Source organism: Ranitomeya imitator, chromosome 5, assembly GCF_032444005.1.
Source record: "Ranitomeya imitator isolate aRanImi1 chromosome 5, aRanImi1.pri, whole genome shotgun sequence".
NCBI lineage: Eukaryota > Metazoa > Chordata > Amphibia > Anura > Dendrobatidae > Ranitomeya > Ranitomeya imitator.
Window position 1 is genome coordinate 350,012,592 of NC_091286.1, and position 17,587 is coordinate 350,030,178.

At 44.0% G+C, this 17,587-nt stretch overlaps 1 protein-coding gene across 1 annotated transcript in view; it reads right to left on the bottom strand.

Annotated features, from left to right (window-relative positions):
* The window catches only part of TTK (TTK protein kinase), a 100,247-nt gene that overhangs the window by 17,294 nt on the left and 65,366 nt on the right, over positions 1–17,587 (bottom strand). The window contains exon 20 of the mRNA XM_069726453.1: positions 2,780–2,870. Coding sequence (XP_069582554.1) covers positions 2,780–2,870 — 91 coding nt within the window. The remainder of the gene's footprint in view (positions 1–2,779; positions 2,871–17,587) is intronic.

Genomic DNA, 17,587 nt, shown 5'->3' on the forward strand with positions numbered 1-17,587 from the left:
AACAATAAAATAGTCCTGACTAACTCCTATTAATTAATAACACAGATATCATGGACTATACAAGCTCAGAAATTAAACTGGTATGGAAGGAGAGAGCACCCCTGCCCAGGCGCAGTCTTAAGCTAGGTTCACATTGCGTTAGTGGGTGTCCGCTAATGGACTCCGTTACATGGCGCAATTGTCGCAATTAACGCTATGTAACAGATCCGTTAGCGCACCCATTGACTGCAATGTGCCAACGGATCGCTAACGCATCGCTAACGTATGCCATTTTTGGCATGCGTCTGCGATGTGCGGTTAATTTCGGACGGACCTCGAACGCTGCTTGCAGTGTTCAGGGTCCGTTCCTCGCTAGCGCAGATCAGGCATCTGCGCTAGTGGGATTGCCTTCGGCAATCCCTTTTTGGACATTGCGTTAGCACAATCTGTTAGCGTATCCGCTAAACGGATTGCACTAATGCAATGTGAACCTAGCCTTAAAAGGAAAAGAAGAAAGGCAGGGTGTGAGAAAAGAAACAGCTGATGACTTCTTGTAGTGAAGATAGCATTATCGCAGCTTGTAGGCTTATAGAGTAGGTAGGGTTCCTGGTTGGCTTTGAACCTCTGAAGAGTGGGAGATACTCCGATGTGCTGGGATGGTGGAGTCACAACACAAAGTGACAATGGAGATGTAACGGTGGACAAGAGAGGAGCAGAGCAATAGTTCCTAGAAAGATGAGATTACATATGTGAAGATAGCGGGAGATTAGGACACAGATGTATGAAGGACACAAGTGGTTGAATGACCCGTGTGTTGCTAGCATTCTGACATGTATACCAGGGGCGGACATACCATTGGTGCAACCTGTGCGGCTGCACAGGGGCCCAAGAGGTAAGGGGGCCCATTCCTCGCTCCAAAGCAAGTGCAATTTGGCATTTTTAGGAGTTCTCGGGCTGCAAAGGGTCCATAATATTGTTCTTGCACAGGGGCCCTTTTCTGACTGTGTCCGCCAGTGATGTATACACTGGGTGACAAGCAGGCAGTAAAATCACTGGTGGAGCGATGCCAGACCAATGAAGGAAGACCAGGATTAATCAAGCAGTAGAGTTCAGGATGCACTGCAATCATGGAGCACATTTATATAAATGTGAAAGTGGAGTAAAAAGCAGATGTGAGAAATGTTTGGTGCTGGAGACAGGACAAAGTGAGAAGGGATTAGACAGATGATCTGAAAGATAGGTGGGGCGAATGCCAAGGTTTACAACTAGGGATGAGGGAATAGCTTTGGATAATGCCTTATCGAATAGCTGCATCGGTAACCTGGATACCTGAAGTGCTCCTGATAGTCAGCTGCTCGGCTCCGCAGCTGCATGTGTCCCGGCTGTATCACAGTCACAGCATATGCATGGACAGCCTGTTTATTGGGATCTCCATGCATGTGCTTTGACTGTTATACAGCCGCGACACATGCAGCTGCGGAGCCAAACTGCTGATTATCGGGAGCGCTCCAGGTAACCGATGCAGCTATTCAATAAGGCGTTATCCAAAGTTATTCGCTCATCTCTATTTACAACGCCTCAGAGACTGGGAAAGCATGGAAGTAGAAATAAAACATGTCCCCCACACGGACTTACCATTTCCTAGCGCCCCTACTACTTCTAGAAATCAGCAAGAATCAGACCCACTCAATCTTTTACAAGACAACCCCATTAATTCAGATGTGCACTTAACCACAATAGTTAAAATCTAAGGCTTATATTATATAACCTTGATAAAACAAGCTATCACTTATCCATGAGATAGGAAATATCATGCTGATCGGTGGGCGTGTGACTGCAGGGACCCGCAGAAATTGACAGAGTGGGTAACTTTTATCACCATTACAACATGAAGAAGCCGGTCAGATGTCTGATATCCTCTACATTCATTCGCTTTGTGGATGCCGAAAAAAGCAGAGCACAGTTTCCCCATAGGGAATGAATAGAGCAATATTTGAGAATTCGCACTTCCCTGAATTTCCTTAGGACTGCCGGAATTAGAATCACTGGTGGAAAGGCATAGTGTGCTATTCCCAGATTGCTGCTGCGTTCTGGAAAGAAATGCATTATGGGTGCTCAGAAGTGAGGAGCGAACGTGCTCGGGTAAGGCGTTATCAGACCATGCTCGTGTGCTAAAAGATGGTCTTCGACATCCTCGAAAAATATGTTCGAGTCCCCGCGGCTGCATGTCTTGAGGCTGTTCGACAGCTGTAACACATGCAGGGATTGCCTGGTTGTTGGAAATCCCTGGATTTGTGACTGTCGAACAACCGTGAGACATGCAGCCGCGGGGACTTGAATGTATTTTTCAAGCACGCCAAATACACTCTGTTAGCACACGAGCATGGTCAGATAACGCCTTACCCTCACTTATCACTAGTGCGCAGGTGACAGTTACACAACTAAAGCTGAGCTGCTCAGTAACACGTCTGGCCGGGCGCAGATAAAGCACTGTCTGTTATAACAGCCATCACCTGACTCCTGAAGGTACGAATAGCTTATATGCAGATAACAGAGATGTCGTTTCAAAGCAGAATTGTGCTTTACGTCTCACCAATAAAGCGTAATTGATTATCTGCAGAGTGTTAACCATTAAATAGCACTGGTTACAGATTAGCCACACCCTACCATTATGCATTCTCTACCCAGGGCACTTTCATTCCAGCGGCAAGGAAAAATGTGGTCAGATAACATGGCACAGGGCTACAGGAGAGAACCGGTGTGCGATCATTTACTGCAGGTCAGCAAGTCTTACACATACCTGTCCGTGTGTGAGGCTGGATCTGAACGTACGGATGGCCTAGCAGCTCTGCAATGGATATTCGGGTCTTGGGATTTCTCACTAAACATTTCTTTAAATAAAAATTTTTTTTATTTGGTCACAAGAATTATCAATATTTCAACATGATATACTTAATTACACACATATTAATAGATTACATTATATACACTGCTCAAAAAAAAATAAAGGGAACACAAACAACAGTATATAACTCCAAGTAAATCAAACTTCTGAGAAATCAAACTGTCCACTTAGGAAACAACACTGTTTGACAATCAATTTCACATGCTCTTGTGCAAATGGAATAGACAACAGATGGAAATTATTGGCAATTGGTAGTGCAGCTCATCCAGGATGGCACATCAATGCGAGCTGTGGCAAGGTTTGCCGTGTCTGTCAGCGTAGTGTCCAGAGGCTGGAGGTGCTACCAAGAGATAGGCCAGTACACCAGGAGTTGTGGAGGGGGCCATAGGAGGGCAACAACCCAGCAGCAGGACCGCTACCTCAGCCTTTGTGCAAGGTGAACAGGAAGAGCACTGCAAAAGGACCTCCAACAGGCCACAAATGTGCATGTGTCTGCACAAACGGTTAGAGACCGACTCCATGAGGATGGTCTGAGTGCCCGACATCCACAGATGGGGGTTGTGCTCACAGACAAACACCATGCAGGACACTTGGCATTTGCAACAGAACAGCAGGATTGGCAAATTCACCATTGGCGCCCTGTACTCTTCACAGATGAAAGCAGGTTCACATTGAGCACATGTGACAGACATGACAGAGTCTGGAGACGCCGTGGAGTACAATTTACTCCCTGAAACAGCATTCAGCATGACCGGTTTTGCAGTGGGTCAGTAATGGTGTGGGGTGGCATTTCTTTGGAGGGCCGCACAACCCTCCATGTGCTCGCCAGAGGTAGCCTGACTGCCATTAGGTACAGAGATGAGATCCTCAGACCTCTTGTGAGACCATATGCTGGTGCGGTTGGCCCTTGGTTCCTCCTAATGCAGGACAATGCCAGACCTCATGTGGCTGGAGTTTGTCAGCAGTTCCTGCAAGATGAAGGCATTGAAGCTATGGACTGGCCAGCCTGTTCCCCAGACCTGAATCCGATTGAACACATCTGAGACATCATGTCTCGCACCATCCACCAACGTCAGGTTGCACCACGGACTGTCCAGGAGTTGACGGATGTTTTAGTCCAGGTCTGGGAGGAGATCCCTCAGGAGACCATCCACCGCTTCATCAGGAGCATGCCCAGGCATTGTAGGGAGGGCATACAGGCACATGGAGGCTACACACACTACTGAACATTTCCTTGTCTTCAGGCATTTCCACTGAAGTTGGATCAGACAGTAATTTGATTTTCCACTTAGATTTTGAGTATCATTCCAAATCCAGACCTCCATGGGATATTCATTTTGATTTACATTGATCATTTTTATGTTTTATTGTTCTCAACACATTCCACTATGTAATGAATAAAGATTTGCAACCCAAATATTTAATTCAGTGATATCAATGATGTGATATTTTAGTGTTTCCTTTATTTTTTTAGCAGTGTATACCGTATATATAATTATTTGATCCCGTGCTGATTTTGTAAGTTTGCCCTCTATAATGTTAAGGTTAGGTTAATCTTAACAATGGGAGATAGAATATCAAAAATAAAATCCAGAAAATCACATTGTATAAATTATATAAATTTATTTGCACTTTGCAGTAAGAAATAAGTATTTGATCACCTACCAACCATTAAGAATTCTGGCTCCTTATATGCATTTATAGATATGATACCTTACATACTGCTCAACATCTATAAGCCCCCTCCGGCCAACATGGAAGTACTCCACCAGGCGATGATTTTTGTATCACAATATCCTGATGCTAAGATATTATGCTTGGGAGCTTTCAATACGATTCTTAATCTTTATTTGGATAGAATGAGTGCTGCAAATCCTAGGCCCGGAAGCCAAGACACTACTGTGTTGGGTGCTTTTATAGCGGAGATAGGCTGGATTGATTTATGGAGACAACAGCATCCTTTTAAGAAAGAATTCTCCTGCTACACGTCAGCCGCTCGCTGTTTATCCTGAAGTGATCATGCATTTGGAAATATTATGTATTATCGGATTGACGTGAGTACCTTCCTAGAGCAGCATCAGATCACTCTCCATTGATGTTGAGCCTTCATCTGGGAGGTCCTGGTAGACATAAGAGATTCCGTATACATCCATTCTGGCTATCCCTTATTGGGGAGCAAGTTAGAATAATAGACCAGCTGTATGTCGTTATAACAGATCATAATGATTTCCCTTATGGGTTAGTGTTGTGGGATACGCTTAAAAGGGAAGGTACCGCGTTTGTAGGTCATTAATAAATCACTGTAATGTAGCATAACATGCTGCTATAAGAAAGTTTGAAATGCATGTGAAACAGATTTCATGTGTTATACAAGTTTAAAGAAGGCACTGGGGGCTGACATCTTGGTTTTGCAGCAGTAGCAGGGCACTATCAGTGTCAGATTTCGGCACCCCACGGACATAGGAGATAATAGACCGCCGCTGACCCTATCTGTAACATTGCAGCAGCATTAGCAGTGAGCTGGGCACGCCTCTGTGGGCTGCACAACTCACTGCTGTAGGTGTGACTAGCTGCCATTTTATTATAGCCCTGTGCCATCTGCCGAGCTCCACTTACTCTCTATCACAGGACAGAAGAAGGGCTCACTGCTCCTCTGTACTCCAGGCAGGCACATCCTGGGCAGACATCCTCTGCTCCTCACAGGCTGCCCTGTGTGCTTCTCCTGCTGTGTCTCCCCCTCCCCCACAGTCCCTGTGATCTCTGGTAAGCTGCACTCACAGCCTGCAGAGAGGGAGGTGACACCAGGAGAGAGAGAGCAGGGCAGCTGACAGGACAGGGATTAAGGTGGATGGCAAGAATGTTATTCACAAAAAATGCTGCTGAGTCCACTGCATTCTGCTCCTCTGTAAACAAGCTGTGCCTCTGATGCAGTAACTGCTGGTGATAGCAGGTCACAGGGCAGTCACACACAAAATGGTGCTGCCCTGTGATGCTGCTCTTCATTCTGCCCCAGGGATATTAGACCACCCAAAGGGGAGGGAAATGGTGGTGTCAGCAGTTACTGCCCCAATTTTACAGCAAAGAGTAAAGCTGCTAAATCTTACTATAGCTGCTTGAGGTCTACAACGGAAAATGCTCCCACTAGTGGTAAATATGTATATTTGTAGAAAAATATATAATATTTTTCATATAGAAATGTTTGCAAACAGTGCAAACATTGCATTAATACATTTTAATTACTATTTTAAGCTTAATTTCACAAAAAAAACAAAATACTAGAATACTGGTGGCACCTTCCCTTTAAGGCATATTTGAGGGGATGTGTTAAATCCACAATTTCGTATATTAAAAAGAGAGTATTGGGGAACAAAGGCTTGCTGAGCACTGTAAATCACTGGAAGCCGAATATATTAACAACCCCTCTGAAAATTCTTTGAATAAATGGCTTGGGAAGGGGAGGGAATATCTGTTATGTTTACAGGAAAAAGCCCAGAGGAAGCTTTACCAAACAAACTTATTTTGAACTAGGGAACCAATCAAGTACATTTCTGGCATATATAGTCCAACAAAACCAAATGTCCCCAGACCCCATCCATTCTGTCCATTAACACAAGGGAGGGAACCCCATTACTCAAGTCTGACCAAATTGCAAACAGATTTGAAGAGTACTTTAGAGAGTTGTATAATTCTCAATTAAACCACACCGTAGAAGAAACTGATGAGTATTTAGACCAGATTGAATTTCCTAAACTTTCTTATGAGGTCCAGACATTCTTGGATAGGGACATCACTTTGGAGGAAATCTGGGAAGCAATCATGTCCCTTTCTAATGGAAAAACTCCCGGACCTGACGGTATGCCCAAGGAGCAATATAAAAGGTATTTAGACCAGTTAGGGCCAGTTCTGTTGCAAACCCCTTCTGAGGCACTTGCAGGACACTCGCTCCCCCAATCCTTTTATGATGCCACTATTGTGGCGATTCCAAAGCCTGACGAGCCTGCTGAGGAGTGTGGTTCTTATCGTCCCATATCCTTGCTCAATACTGATTATAAAATTCTAACGAAACTTATTGCTAATAGACCGAAGGCAGTAATATTGGGCATTCTACATGAGAACCAAACTGGTTTTATGCCAAGAAGATCTACCTCCTCTAATATAAGAAAATTGCAGGTTCTGACGCAGATAGGCCATAAATATAAAAGACCTTGGGCGATAGCCTCTTTAGATACTGCAAAGGCCTTTGATTCATTAGAGTGGAAATTTTTGCAACGGGTGCTTCTGAAATTTGGTTACTCTGATAAAGCAATTCAATCCATTTGCAAAATTTATCGCATGCCGAGAGCTAATATACTGGTAAATGGCGTGCTATCGGAATATTTCAATCTGAGCAGGGGGACCAGACAGGGCTGCCCACTATCCCCAATGCTCTCTGCCCTGGCGATTGAAACAACTGCACTTAAAATTACACAAGATCATTTGGTGGAGGGAATCGACAATCTCTAGGGTGGATAAGGTAGGATTATATGCTGATGACCTGGTGCTCTTCCTGGATAAGATTGGACAGTTCCTTCCTAGAGCGAATGGCCTTATTAATTGCTCTGGAGAATTGTCGGGCCTTAAAATTAATTGGAGTAAATCGGTAGTTATGTCATTAGTGGATAATATAACAGTATCCGTGTTGTTTGGTTTAAAAGTAGTACAACAATTTAAGTATTTGGTTATTGTAATTAACCAAAATCCAATTAACCCCTTTCTGACCTCGGACGGGATAGTACGTCCGAGGTCAGATCCCCTGCTTTGATGCAGGGCTCCGCGGTGAGCCCACATCAAAGCCGGGACATGTCAGCTGTTTTGACAGAAATGACGTCATCGCCGACCCCCGTCACATGATCGGGGGTCGGCGATGCGTCAGGATGGTAACCATAGAGGTCCTAGAGACATCTATGGTTACTGATCGCCGGTGGCTGTGAGCGCCACCCTGTGGTCGGCGCTCACAGCACACCTCCATTTCTGCTACATAGCAGCGATCAGCAGATTGCTGCTATGTAGCAGAGGCGATCGAGTTGTGCCTGCTTCTAGCCTCCCATGGAGGCTATTGAAGCATGGCAAAAGTAAAAAAAAAAAAGTTAAAAAAAAAATGTGAAAAAAATAAAAAAAAATATAAAAAGTTTAAATCACCCCCCTTTCGCCCCAATCAAAATAAATCAATAAAAAAAAAAATCAAATTTAAACATATTTGGTATCGCCGCGCTCAGAATCGCTCGATCAATTAAAAAAAAAGCATTAACCTGATAGCTAAACGGCGTAGCGAGAAAAAAATGCGAAACACCAGAATTACGTTTTTTAGGTCGCCGTGACATTGCATTAAAATGCAATAACGGGCGATCAAAAGAACGTATCTGCACCAAAATGCTATAATTAAAAACGTCATCTCGGCACGCAAAAAATAAGCCCTCAACCGACCCCAGATCACGAAAAATGAAGACGCTACGAGTATCGGAAAATGGCGCAATTTTTTTTTTTTAGCAAAGTTTGGAATTTTTTTTCATTACTTAGATAAAAAATAACCTAGTCATGTTAGTTGTCTATGAACTCGTAATGACCTGGAGAATCCTAATGGCAGGTCAGTTTTAGCATTTAGTGAACCTAGCAAAAAAGCCAAACAAAAAACAAGTGTGGGATTGCACTTTTTTTGCAGTTTCACCGCACTTGGAATTTTTTTCCCGTTTTCTAGTACACGACATGCTAAAACCAATGATGTCGTTCAAAAGTACAACTCGTCCCGCAAAAAATAAGCCCTCACATGGCCAAATTGACGGAAAAATAAAAAAGTTATGGCTCTGGGAAGGAGGGGAGTGAAAAACGAACACGGAAAAATGAAAAATCCCAAGGTCATGAAGGGGTTAAACATCTTGGAGACAATATATACCCCCTCGAGGATATGATGAAAAAAAAAAAAAAGTTTGAGATATGGTCTCGACTCCCCTTATCTGTAGCGGGCAAAATTGGACTAATTAAAATGATAATCCTCCCAAAGAGTTTATATATGTAGGAACATACATCAATTCAAGTCCCTAAGTATTTCCCTGCAAAAAATAAGCCCTCACATGGCCAAATTGACGGAAAAATAAAAAAGTTATGGCTCTGGGAAGGAGGGGAGTGAAAAACGAACACGGAAAAATGAAAAATCCCAAGGTCATGAAGGGGTTAAACATCTTGGAGACAATATATACCCCCTCGAGGATATGATGAAAAAAAAAAAAAAGTTTGAGATATGGTCTCGACTCCCCTTATCTGTAGCGGGCAAAATTGGACTAATTAAAATGATAATCCTCCCAAAGAGTTTATATATGTAGGAACATACATCAATTCAAGTCCCTAAGTATTTCTTTAAGAAAATGCATGGCTTAATGGCAGCGATTATATGGGGCTCATCTAGGCCTAAAGTAAATATTGGTTCCTTACAAAGGCCCAAAAGAGAGGGTGGATATGCGGTGCCTGACCTTTTTCTATATTATCTAGCTGGCCAATTACAATAGTTAAAATATTGGTTAATCAATGATAAACTTAATAATGCAGAGGCTCATCTCATTCATTTTCTGGGGGGACACACCATGGGCAATATTGGAGGGCTCATACAGACCACCTCGGGGCCTGCTGTTTGCACTTAGTTTAGCAATACAGGTCTGGCGGGAAAGTAAGGGCATTTTAAAGTTCTCTGATCAGGTTGGGGAGACTTGGATATGGGATAATCCTGAATTTTCGCGTTTTCAGAATTTACAAGACCCAAGTTTCTGGAAACAATATGGTATAACAGCGCTCAATCAGATCTTTGAAAATCAAATTTTATCATCATTTGAACAATTTCATATAAAATGAGGAATCCCTCATAGTGATTTTTATAGATATCTGCAGCTGAGACATGCCATAATGTACCAATTCCCACTTCCTAGAATGCGAATATCTAGATATCCACTAATAGGAATATTGTCAACTCAGGAACCTACAGGTGTGATTTCCTCTCTGTATACCTTTTTGTTAACCCCTTCATGACCCAGCCTATTTTGACCTTAAAGACCTGGCCGTTTTTTGCAATTCTGACCAGTGTCCCTTTATGAGGTAATAACTCAGGAACGCTTCAACGGATCCTAGCGGTTCTGAGATTGTTTTTTCGTGACATATTGGGCTTCATGTTAGTGGTAAATTTAGGTCAATAAATTCTGCGTTTATTTGTGATAAAAACGGAAATTTGGTGAAAATTTAGAAAATTTCGCAATTTTCACATTTTGAATTTTTATTCTGTTAAACCAGAGAGATATGTGACACAAAATAGTTAATAAATAACATTTCCCACATGTTTACTTTACATCAGCACAATTTTGGAAACAAAATTTTTTTTTGTTAGGAAGTTATAAGGGTTAAAATTTGACCAGCGATTTCTCATTTTTACAACGAAATTTACAAAACCATTTTTTTTTAGGGACCACCTCACATTTGAAGTCAGTTTGAGGGGTCTATATGGCTGAAAATACCCAAAAGTGACACCATTCTAAAAACTGCACCCCTCAAGGTACTCAAAACCACATTCAAGAAGTTTATTAACCCTTCAGGTGCTTCACAGCAGCAGAAGCAACATGGAAGGAAAAAATGAACATTTAACTTTTTAGTCACAAAAATTATCTTTTAGCAACAATTTTTTTATTTTCCCAATGGTAAAAGGAGAAACTGAACCACGAAAGTTGTTGTGCAATTTGTCCTGAGTACGCTGATACCTCATATGTGGGGGTAAACCACTGTTTGGGCGCACGGCAGGGCTTGGAAGGGAAGGAGCGCCATTTGACTTTTTGAATCAAAAATTGGCTCCACTCTTTAGCGGACACCATGTCACGTTTGGAGAGCCCCCGTGTGCCTAAAAATTGGAGCTCCCCCACAAGTGACCCCATTTTGGAAACTAGACGCCCCAAGGAACTTATCTAGATGCATAGTGAGCACTTTGAACCCCCAGGTGCTTCACAAATTGATCCGTAAAAATGAAAAAGTACTTTTTTTTCACAAAAAAATTATTTTAGCCTCAATTTTTTCATTTTCACATGGGCAACAGGATAAAATGGATCCTAAAATGTGTTGGGCAATTTCTCCTGAGTACGCCGATACCTCATATGTGGGGGTAAACCACTGTTTGGGCACATGGTAAGGCTCGGAAGGGAAGGAGCGCCATTTGACTTTTTGAATGAAAAATTATTTCCATCGTTAGCGGACACCATGTCGCGTTTGGAGAGCTCCTGTGTGCCTAAACATTGGCGCTCCCCCACAAGTGACCCCATTTTGGAAACTAGACCCCCCAAGGAACTTATTTAGATGCCTAGTGAGCACTTTAAACCCTCAGGTGCTTCACAAATTGATCTGTAAAAATGAAAAAGTACTTTTTTTTCACAAAAAAATTATTTTAGCCTCAATTTTTTCATTTTCACATGGGCAACAGGATAAAATGGATCCTAAAATTTGTTGGGCAATTTCTCCTGAGTACGCCGATACCTCATATGTGGGGGTAAACCACTGTTTGGGCACACGGCAGGGCTCGGAAGGGAAGGCGCGCCATTTGACTTTTTGAATGGAAAATTAGCTCCAATTGTTAGCGGACACCATGTCGCGTTTGGAGAGCCCCTGTGTGCCTATGCATTGGAGCTCCCCCACAAGTGACCCCATTTTGGAAACTAGACCCCCCAATGAACTTATCTAGATGCATATTGAGCACTTTAAACCCCCAGGTGCTTCACAGAAGTTTATAACGCAGAGCCATGAAAATAAAAAATAATTTTTCTTTCCTCAAAAATGATTTTTTAGCCTGGAATTTCCTATTTTGCCAAGGATAATATGAGAAATTGGACCCCAAATATTGTTGTCCAGTTTGTCCTGAGTACGCTGATACCCCATATGTGGGGGTAAACCACTGTTTGGGCGCACGGCAGGGCTCGGAAGGGATGGCACGCCATTTGGCTTTTTAAATGGAAAATTAGCTCCAATCATTAGCGGACACCATGTCACGTTTGGAGAGCCCCTGTGTGCCTAAACATTGGAGATCCCCCAGAAATGACCCCATTTTGGAAACTAGACCCCCAAAGGAACTAATCTAGATGTGTGGTAAGGACTTTCAACCCCCAAGTGCTTCACAGAAGTTTATAACGCAGAGCCATGAAAATAAAAAAAAAAAATTATTTTCTCAAAAATGATCTTTTAGCCTGCAATTTTTTTATTTTACAAAGGGTAACAGGAGAAATTTGACCCCAAAAGTTGTTGTCCAGTTTCTCCTGAGTACGCTGATACCCCATATGTGGGGGTAAACCACTGTTTGGGCACATGCCGGGGCTCGGAAGTGAAGTAGTGACATTTTGAAATGCAGACTTTGATGGAATGCTCTGTGGGCGTCACGTTGCGTTTGCAGAGCCCCTGATGTGGCTTAACAGTAGAAACCCCCCACAAGTGACCCCATTTTGGAAACTAGACCCCGAAAGGAACTTATCTAGATGTGTGGTGAGCACTTTGAACCCCCCAAGTGCTTCATAGAAGTTTATAATGCAGAGCCGTGAAAATAATAAATACGTTTTCTTTCCTCAAAAATAATTATTTAGCCCAGAATTTTTTATTTTCCCAAGGGTTACAGGAGAAATTGGACCCCAAAAGTTGTTGTCCAGTTTCTCCTGAGTACGCTGATACCCCATGTGTGGGGGTAAACCACTGTTTGGGCACACGTCGGGGCTCAGAAGGGAAGTAGTGACTTTTGAAATGCAGACTTTGATGGAATGGTCTGCGGGCGTCACACTGCGTTTGCAGAGCCCCTGGTGTGCCTAAACAGTAGAAACCCCCCACAAGTGACCCCATTTTAGAAACTAGACCCCCCAAGGAACTTATCTAGATATGTGGTGAGCACTTTGAACCCCCAAGTGCTTCACAGACGTTTACAACGCAGAGCCGTGAAAATAAAAAATCATTTTTCTTTCCTCAAAAATGATGTTTTAGCAAGCATTTCTTTATTTTCACAAGGGTAACAGGAGAAATTGGACCCCAGTAATTGTTGCGCAGTTTGTCCTGAGTATGCTGGTACCCCATATGTGGGGGTAAACCACTGTTTGGGTGCACGTCGGGGCTCGGAAGTGAGGGAGCACCATTTGACTTTTTGAATACAAGATTGGCTGGAATTAATGGTGGCGCCATGTTGCGTTTGGAGACCCCCTGATGTGCCTAAACAGTGGAAACCCCTCAATTCTAACTCCAACACTAACCCCAACACACCCCTAACCCTTATCCCAACTGTAGCCGTAACCCTAATCACAACCCTAACCCCAACACACCCGTAACCCCAACACACCCCTAACCCTAACCACAACCCTAATTCCAACCCAACCCTAGCCCTAAGGCTATGTGCCAACGTTGCGGATTCGTATGAGATTTTTCAGCACCATTTTTGAAAAATCCGCGGGTAAAAGGCACTGCGTTTTACCTGCGGATTTACCGCGGATTTCCAGTGTTTTTTGTCCAGATTTCACCTGCGGATTCCTATTGAGGAACAGGTGTAAAACGCTGCGGAATCCGCACAAAGAATTGACATGCTGCGGAAAATACAACGCAGCGTTTCCGCGTGGTATTTTCCGCACCATGGGCACAGCGGATTTGGCTTTCCATATGTTTACATGGTACTGTAAACCTGATGGAACACTGCTGCGAATCCGCAGCCAAATCCGCACCGTGTGCACATAGCCTAATTCTAAAGGTATGTGCACACGCTGCGGAAAACGCTGCGGATCCGCAGCAGTTTCCCATGAGTTTACAGTTCAATGCAAACCTATGGGAAACAAAAATCGCTGTACACATGCTGCGGAAAAACTGCACGGAAACGCAGCGATTTACATTCCGTAGCATGTCATTTATTTCTGCGGATTCCGCAGCGGTTTTACAACTGCTCAAATAGAAAATCGCTTTTGTAAAACCGCATTGAAATGCGCAGAAAAAACATGGTAAATCCGCCATAAATCCGCAGCGGTTTAGCACTGCGGATTTATCAAATCCGCAGCGGAAAAATCCGCAGAGGAACAGAATACGTGTGCACATACCGAAACCCTAACCCTACCCCTAACCCTACCCCTAACCCTAGTTCTTACCCCAACCTTAGTGGAAAAAAAATAAAATATTTTTTTTATTGTCCCTACCTATGGGGGTGACAAAGGGGGGGGGTCATTTACTTTTTTTTTTATTTTGATCACTGAGATATAACCTATCTCAGTGATCAAAATTCACTCTGTGAATCGCTGTGCGGGGGGGGGGATCGGAGTGCGGGGGGGTTTGATTGGAGCACGGGGGGGTGTGATTGGAGCACGGGGGGAGCGGGCAGGAGGACGGGGGAGCGGAGCACAGGACCGAGGGGAGCAGACCGCAGATCGGGGGGCTGGGGGGGCGATCGGAGGAGTGGAGTGGGTGCACATTAGTGTGTCCAGCCATGGCCGATGATATTGCAGCATCGGCCATGGCTGGATTGTAATATTTCACCATTTTTTTAGGTGAAATATTACAAATCGCTCTGATTGGCAGTTTCACTTTCAACAGCCAATCAGAGCGATCGTAGCCACGAGGGGGTGAAGCCACCCCCCCTGGGCTAAACTACCACTCCCCCTGTCCCTGCAGATCGGGTGAAATGGGAGTTAACCCTTTCACCCGGCCTGCAGGGACGCGATCTTTCCATGACGCATATGCTGCGTCATGGGTCGGAATGGCACCGACTTTCATGACGCAGCGTATGCGTCAAAGGTCGGGAAGGGGTTAAATTCCAAAATTGCTTCTACCCAACTGGCTGTGGAGGATAAATGGAGGCACCTAATCCCATCTATTGCGGATGACCAGTGGAATGAAGCACTGGAAGCGCATACGATGGTGTCTCCAGCAGCAAATAAATTCATTCAGTTAAGGCCCCTTCACATTAAGCGACGCTGCAGCGATACCGACAATGATCCGGATCGCTGCAGCGTCGCTGTTTGGTCGCTGGAGAGCTGTCACACAGACAGCTCTCCAGCGACCAACGATCCCGAAGTCCCCGGGTAACCATCGGGTTACTAAGCGCAGGGCCGCGCTTAGTAACCCGATGTTTACCCTGGTTACCAGCATAAAAGTAAAAAAAAACAACCACTACATACTTACCTACCGCTGTCTGTCCCCGGCGCTCTGCTTCTCTGCACTGGCTGTGAGCACAGCGGCCGGAAAGCAGAGCGGTGACGTACAGACAGACAGCGGTAGGTAAGTATGTAGTGGTTGTTTTTTTTTTACTTTTACGCTGGTAACCAGGGTAAACATCGGGTTACTAAGCGCGGCCCTGCGCTTAGTTACCCGATGTTTACCCTGGTTACCAGTGAAGACATCGCTGGATCGGTGTCACACACGCCGATCCAGCGATGTCCACGGGAGATCCAGCGACTAAATAAAGTTCTGGACTTTGTTCAGCGACCAACGATTTCCCAGCAGGGGCCTGATCGTTGGTCGCTGTCACACAGAACGATTTCCTTAACGATATCGTTGCTACGTCACAAAAAGCAACGATATCGTTAACGATATCGTTATGTGTGAAGGTACCTTTATATATCTTCCACCAATCCTATTTTACCACGAGTAGATTGCATAAATTCGGTAGAAGAGTAAAATGATGAATGTCAGATGTGGGGAGGTGGGAGCGGATTTTTGGCATCTCATTTGGGATTGTAGACTTATAAGAAGATATTGGAAGGATGTGATTTTTACACTAGAAAGGATACTTGGGATACCGGTTGAATGTAGTCCAGAGCGGTGTGTGTTGGGTGCTGTGGATGAAGAAATGTGGACTCATTATGACAGAATATCCCTCAGAGAGGCTCTATTTTTGGCTAGGAAAGCAATAGCGCTGAGGTGGATGGGGGGGGGGGGAGGGGGAACTAAGTCTCCTTCAATCAGTGGAAAAAATTAGTGAATGATATAATTCCATATGAGAACATATTATACAGAACAGAGGATGTCCCCAGAAATTTCATAGAATTTGGGAAAAGTGGTGCGATTCACCCGACGCACCTAGCCCCTGGTGCTCTGATTTCCTCAACCGTGAGATATAATCCCTGAGGTTTCTCTTTTTCAGTGCATGAACGTGATGCTCTATGTGGACTCAGGAATATTTGCTCCTACAGACCAGTTAGACACTCCTAATCAACTTGTTACCTGCATTGGTAACACATTACGCTGTAAAGGTTTAAAATCCTGCAGTGCCCGCAAGGTCCCCCGCCGCTCACGAAGGCACATGTGCAAGCCCATCAAGTTTGCCAATGAACACCTGGATGATTCTGTGAGTGATTGGGAGAAGGTGCTGTGGTCAGATGAGATAAAAATTGAGCTCTTTGGCATTAACTCAACTTTCTGTGTTTGGAGGAAGAGAAATGCTGCCTATGACTCAAAGAACATCATCCCCACTGACAGGCATAGAGGTGAAAACATTATGTTTTGGGGGTGTTTCTCTGCTAAGGGCACAGGACTACTTCACAGCATCAGTGGGAGAATGGATGGAGCCATGTACCATAACATCCTGAGTGACAACCTTCTTCCCTCCACCAGGACATTAAAATGGGTCATGGCTGGGTCTTCCAGCAAGACAATGACCCAAAACATACAGGGAAGGCAACAAGGGAGTGGTTCAAATAGCAGCACATTAAGGTCATGGAGTGGGCTAGCCAGTATCCAGACCATAATCCCATAGAAAACTTATGTAGAGAGGTGAAGCTCCGAGTTGCCAAGCGACAGTTTCAAAATCTTAATGATTTAGAGATGATCTGCAAAGAGGAGTGGACCAAAATTCCTCCTGACATGTGCGCAAACCTTATAATCAACTACAAAAAACGTCTGACTGCTGTGCTTGCCAACAAGGGTTTAGCCACCAAGTATTAAGTCTTGTTTGCCAGAGGGATCAAATACTTATTTCTCACTGCAGAATGCAAATACATTTATATAATTTATACAATGTGATTTTCTGGATTGTATTTTTAAAGGGAACCCGTCACCCCCAAAATCGTAGATGAGCTAAGCCCACCGGCATCAGGGGCTTATCTACAGCATTCTGTAATGCTGTAAATAAGCCCCCGATGTATCCTGAAAGACGAAAAAAAGAGGTTAGATTATACTCACCCAGGAATAAAACAGGAATAAAATCCACTGCTAACCTGCAGTATGTGTGGATTTTGCTGACAGTTTCCAGTGGAAAATTTCTGCCACGTGTGGATTTATACTTAGATTGGAGGTATTACACATGAACAGCAGCAAAGTGCATATAAACTACATACTGTATAAACAACTGATTTTTTAAATTTTATTTTCAATTTCGGTGTGAGTAAAACATAACGTACAAGATTTGTCCTTCAAAGGGTTACCCACTACTCAGACAACCCCTTAACTGCAATAGTCTCCCTTCTGGAATAATACAGCCTGTTGACACCTGAGTGGTCGGCACTGGGGCTCGAATGACGTTCTTATGTCACGTCACTTCTTTCAGACAAAGCTGACATCTATAGGAAGTCCGTTTCTTTTGAAGGAAGCGAGGGTGACGCGGCCCAATAGCGGCTGCTGGTTGGTGGCCGGTCTCACATATCATAACATCATGCAAGCTTGGGAGACAAGCTGGAACAGCGCAGGAGGAGAGTACAGACT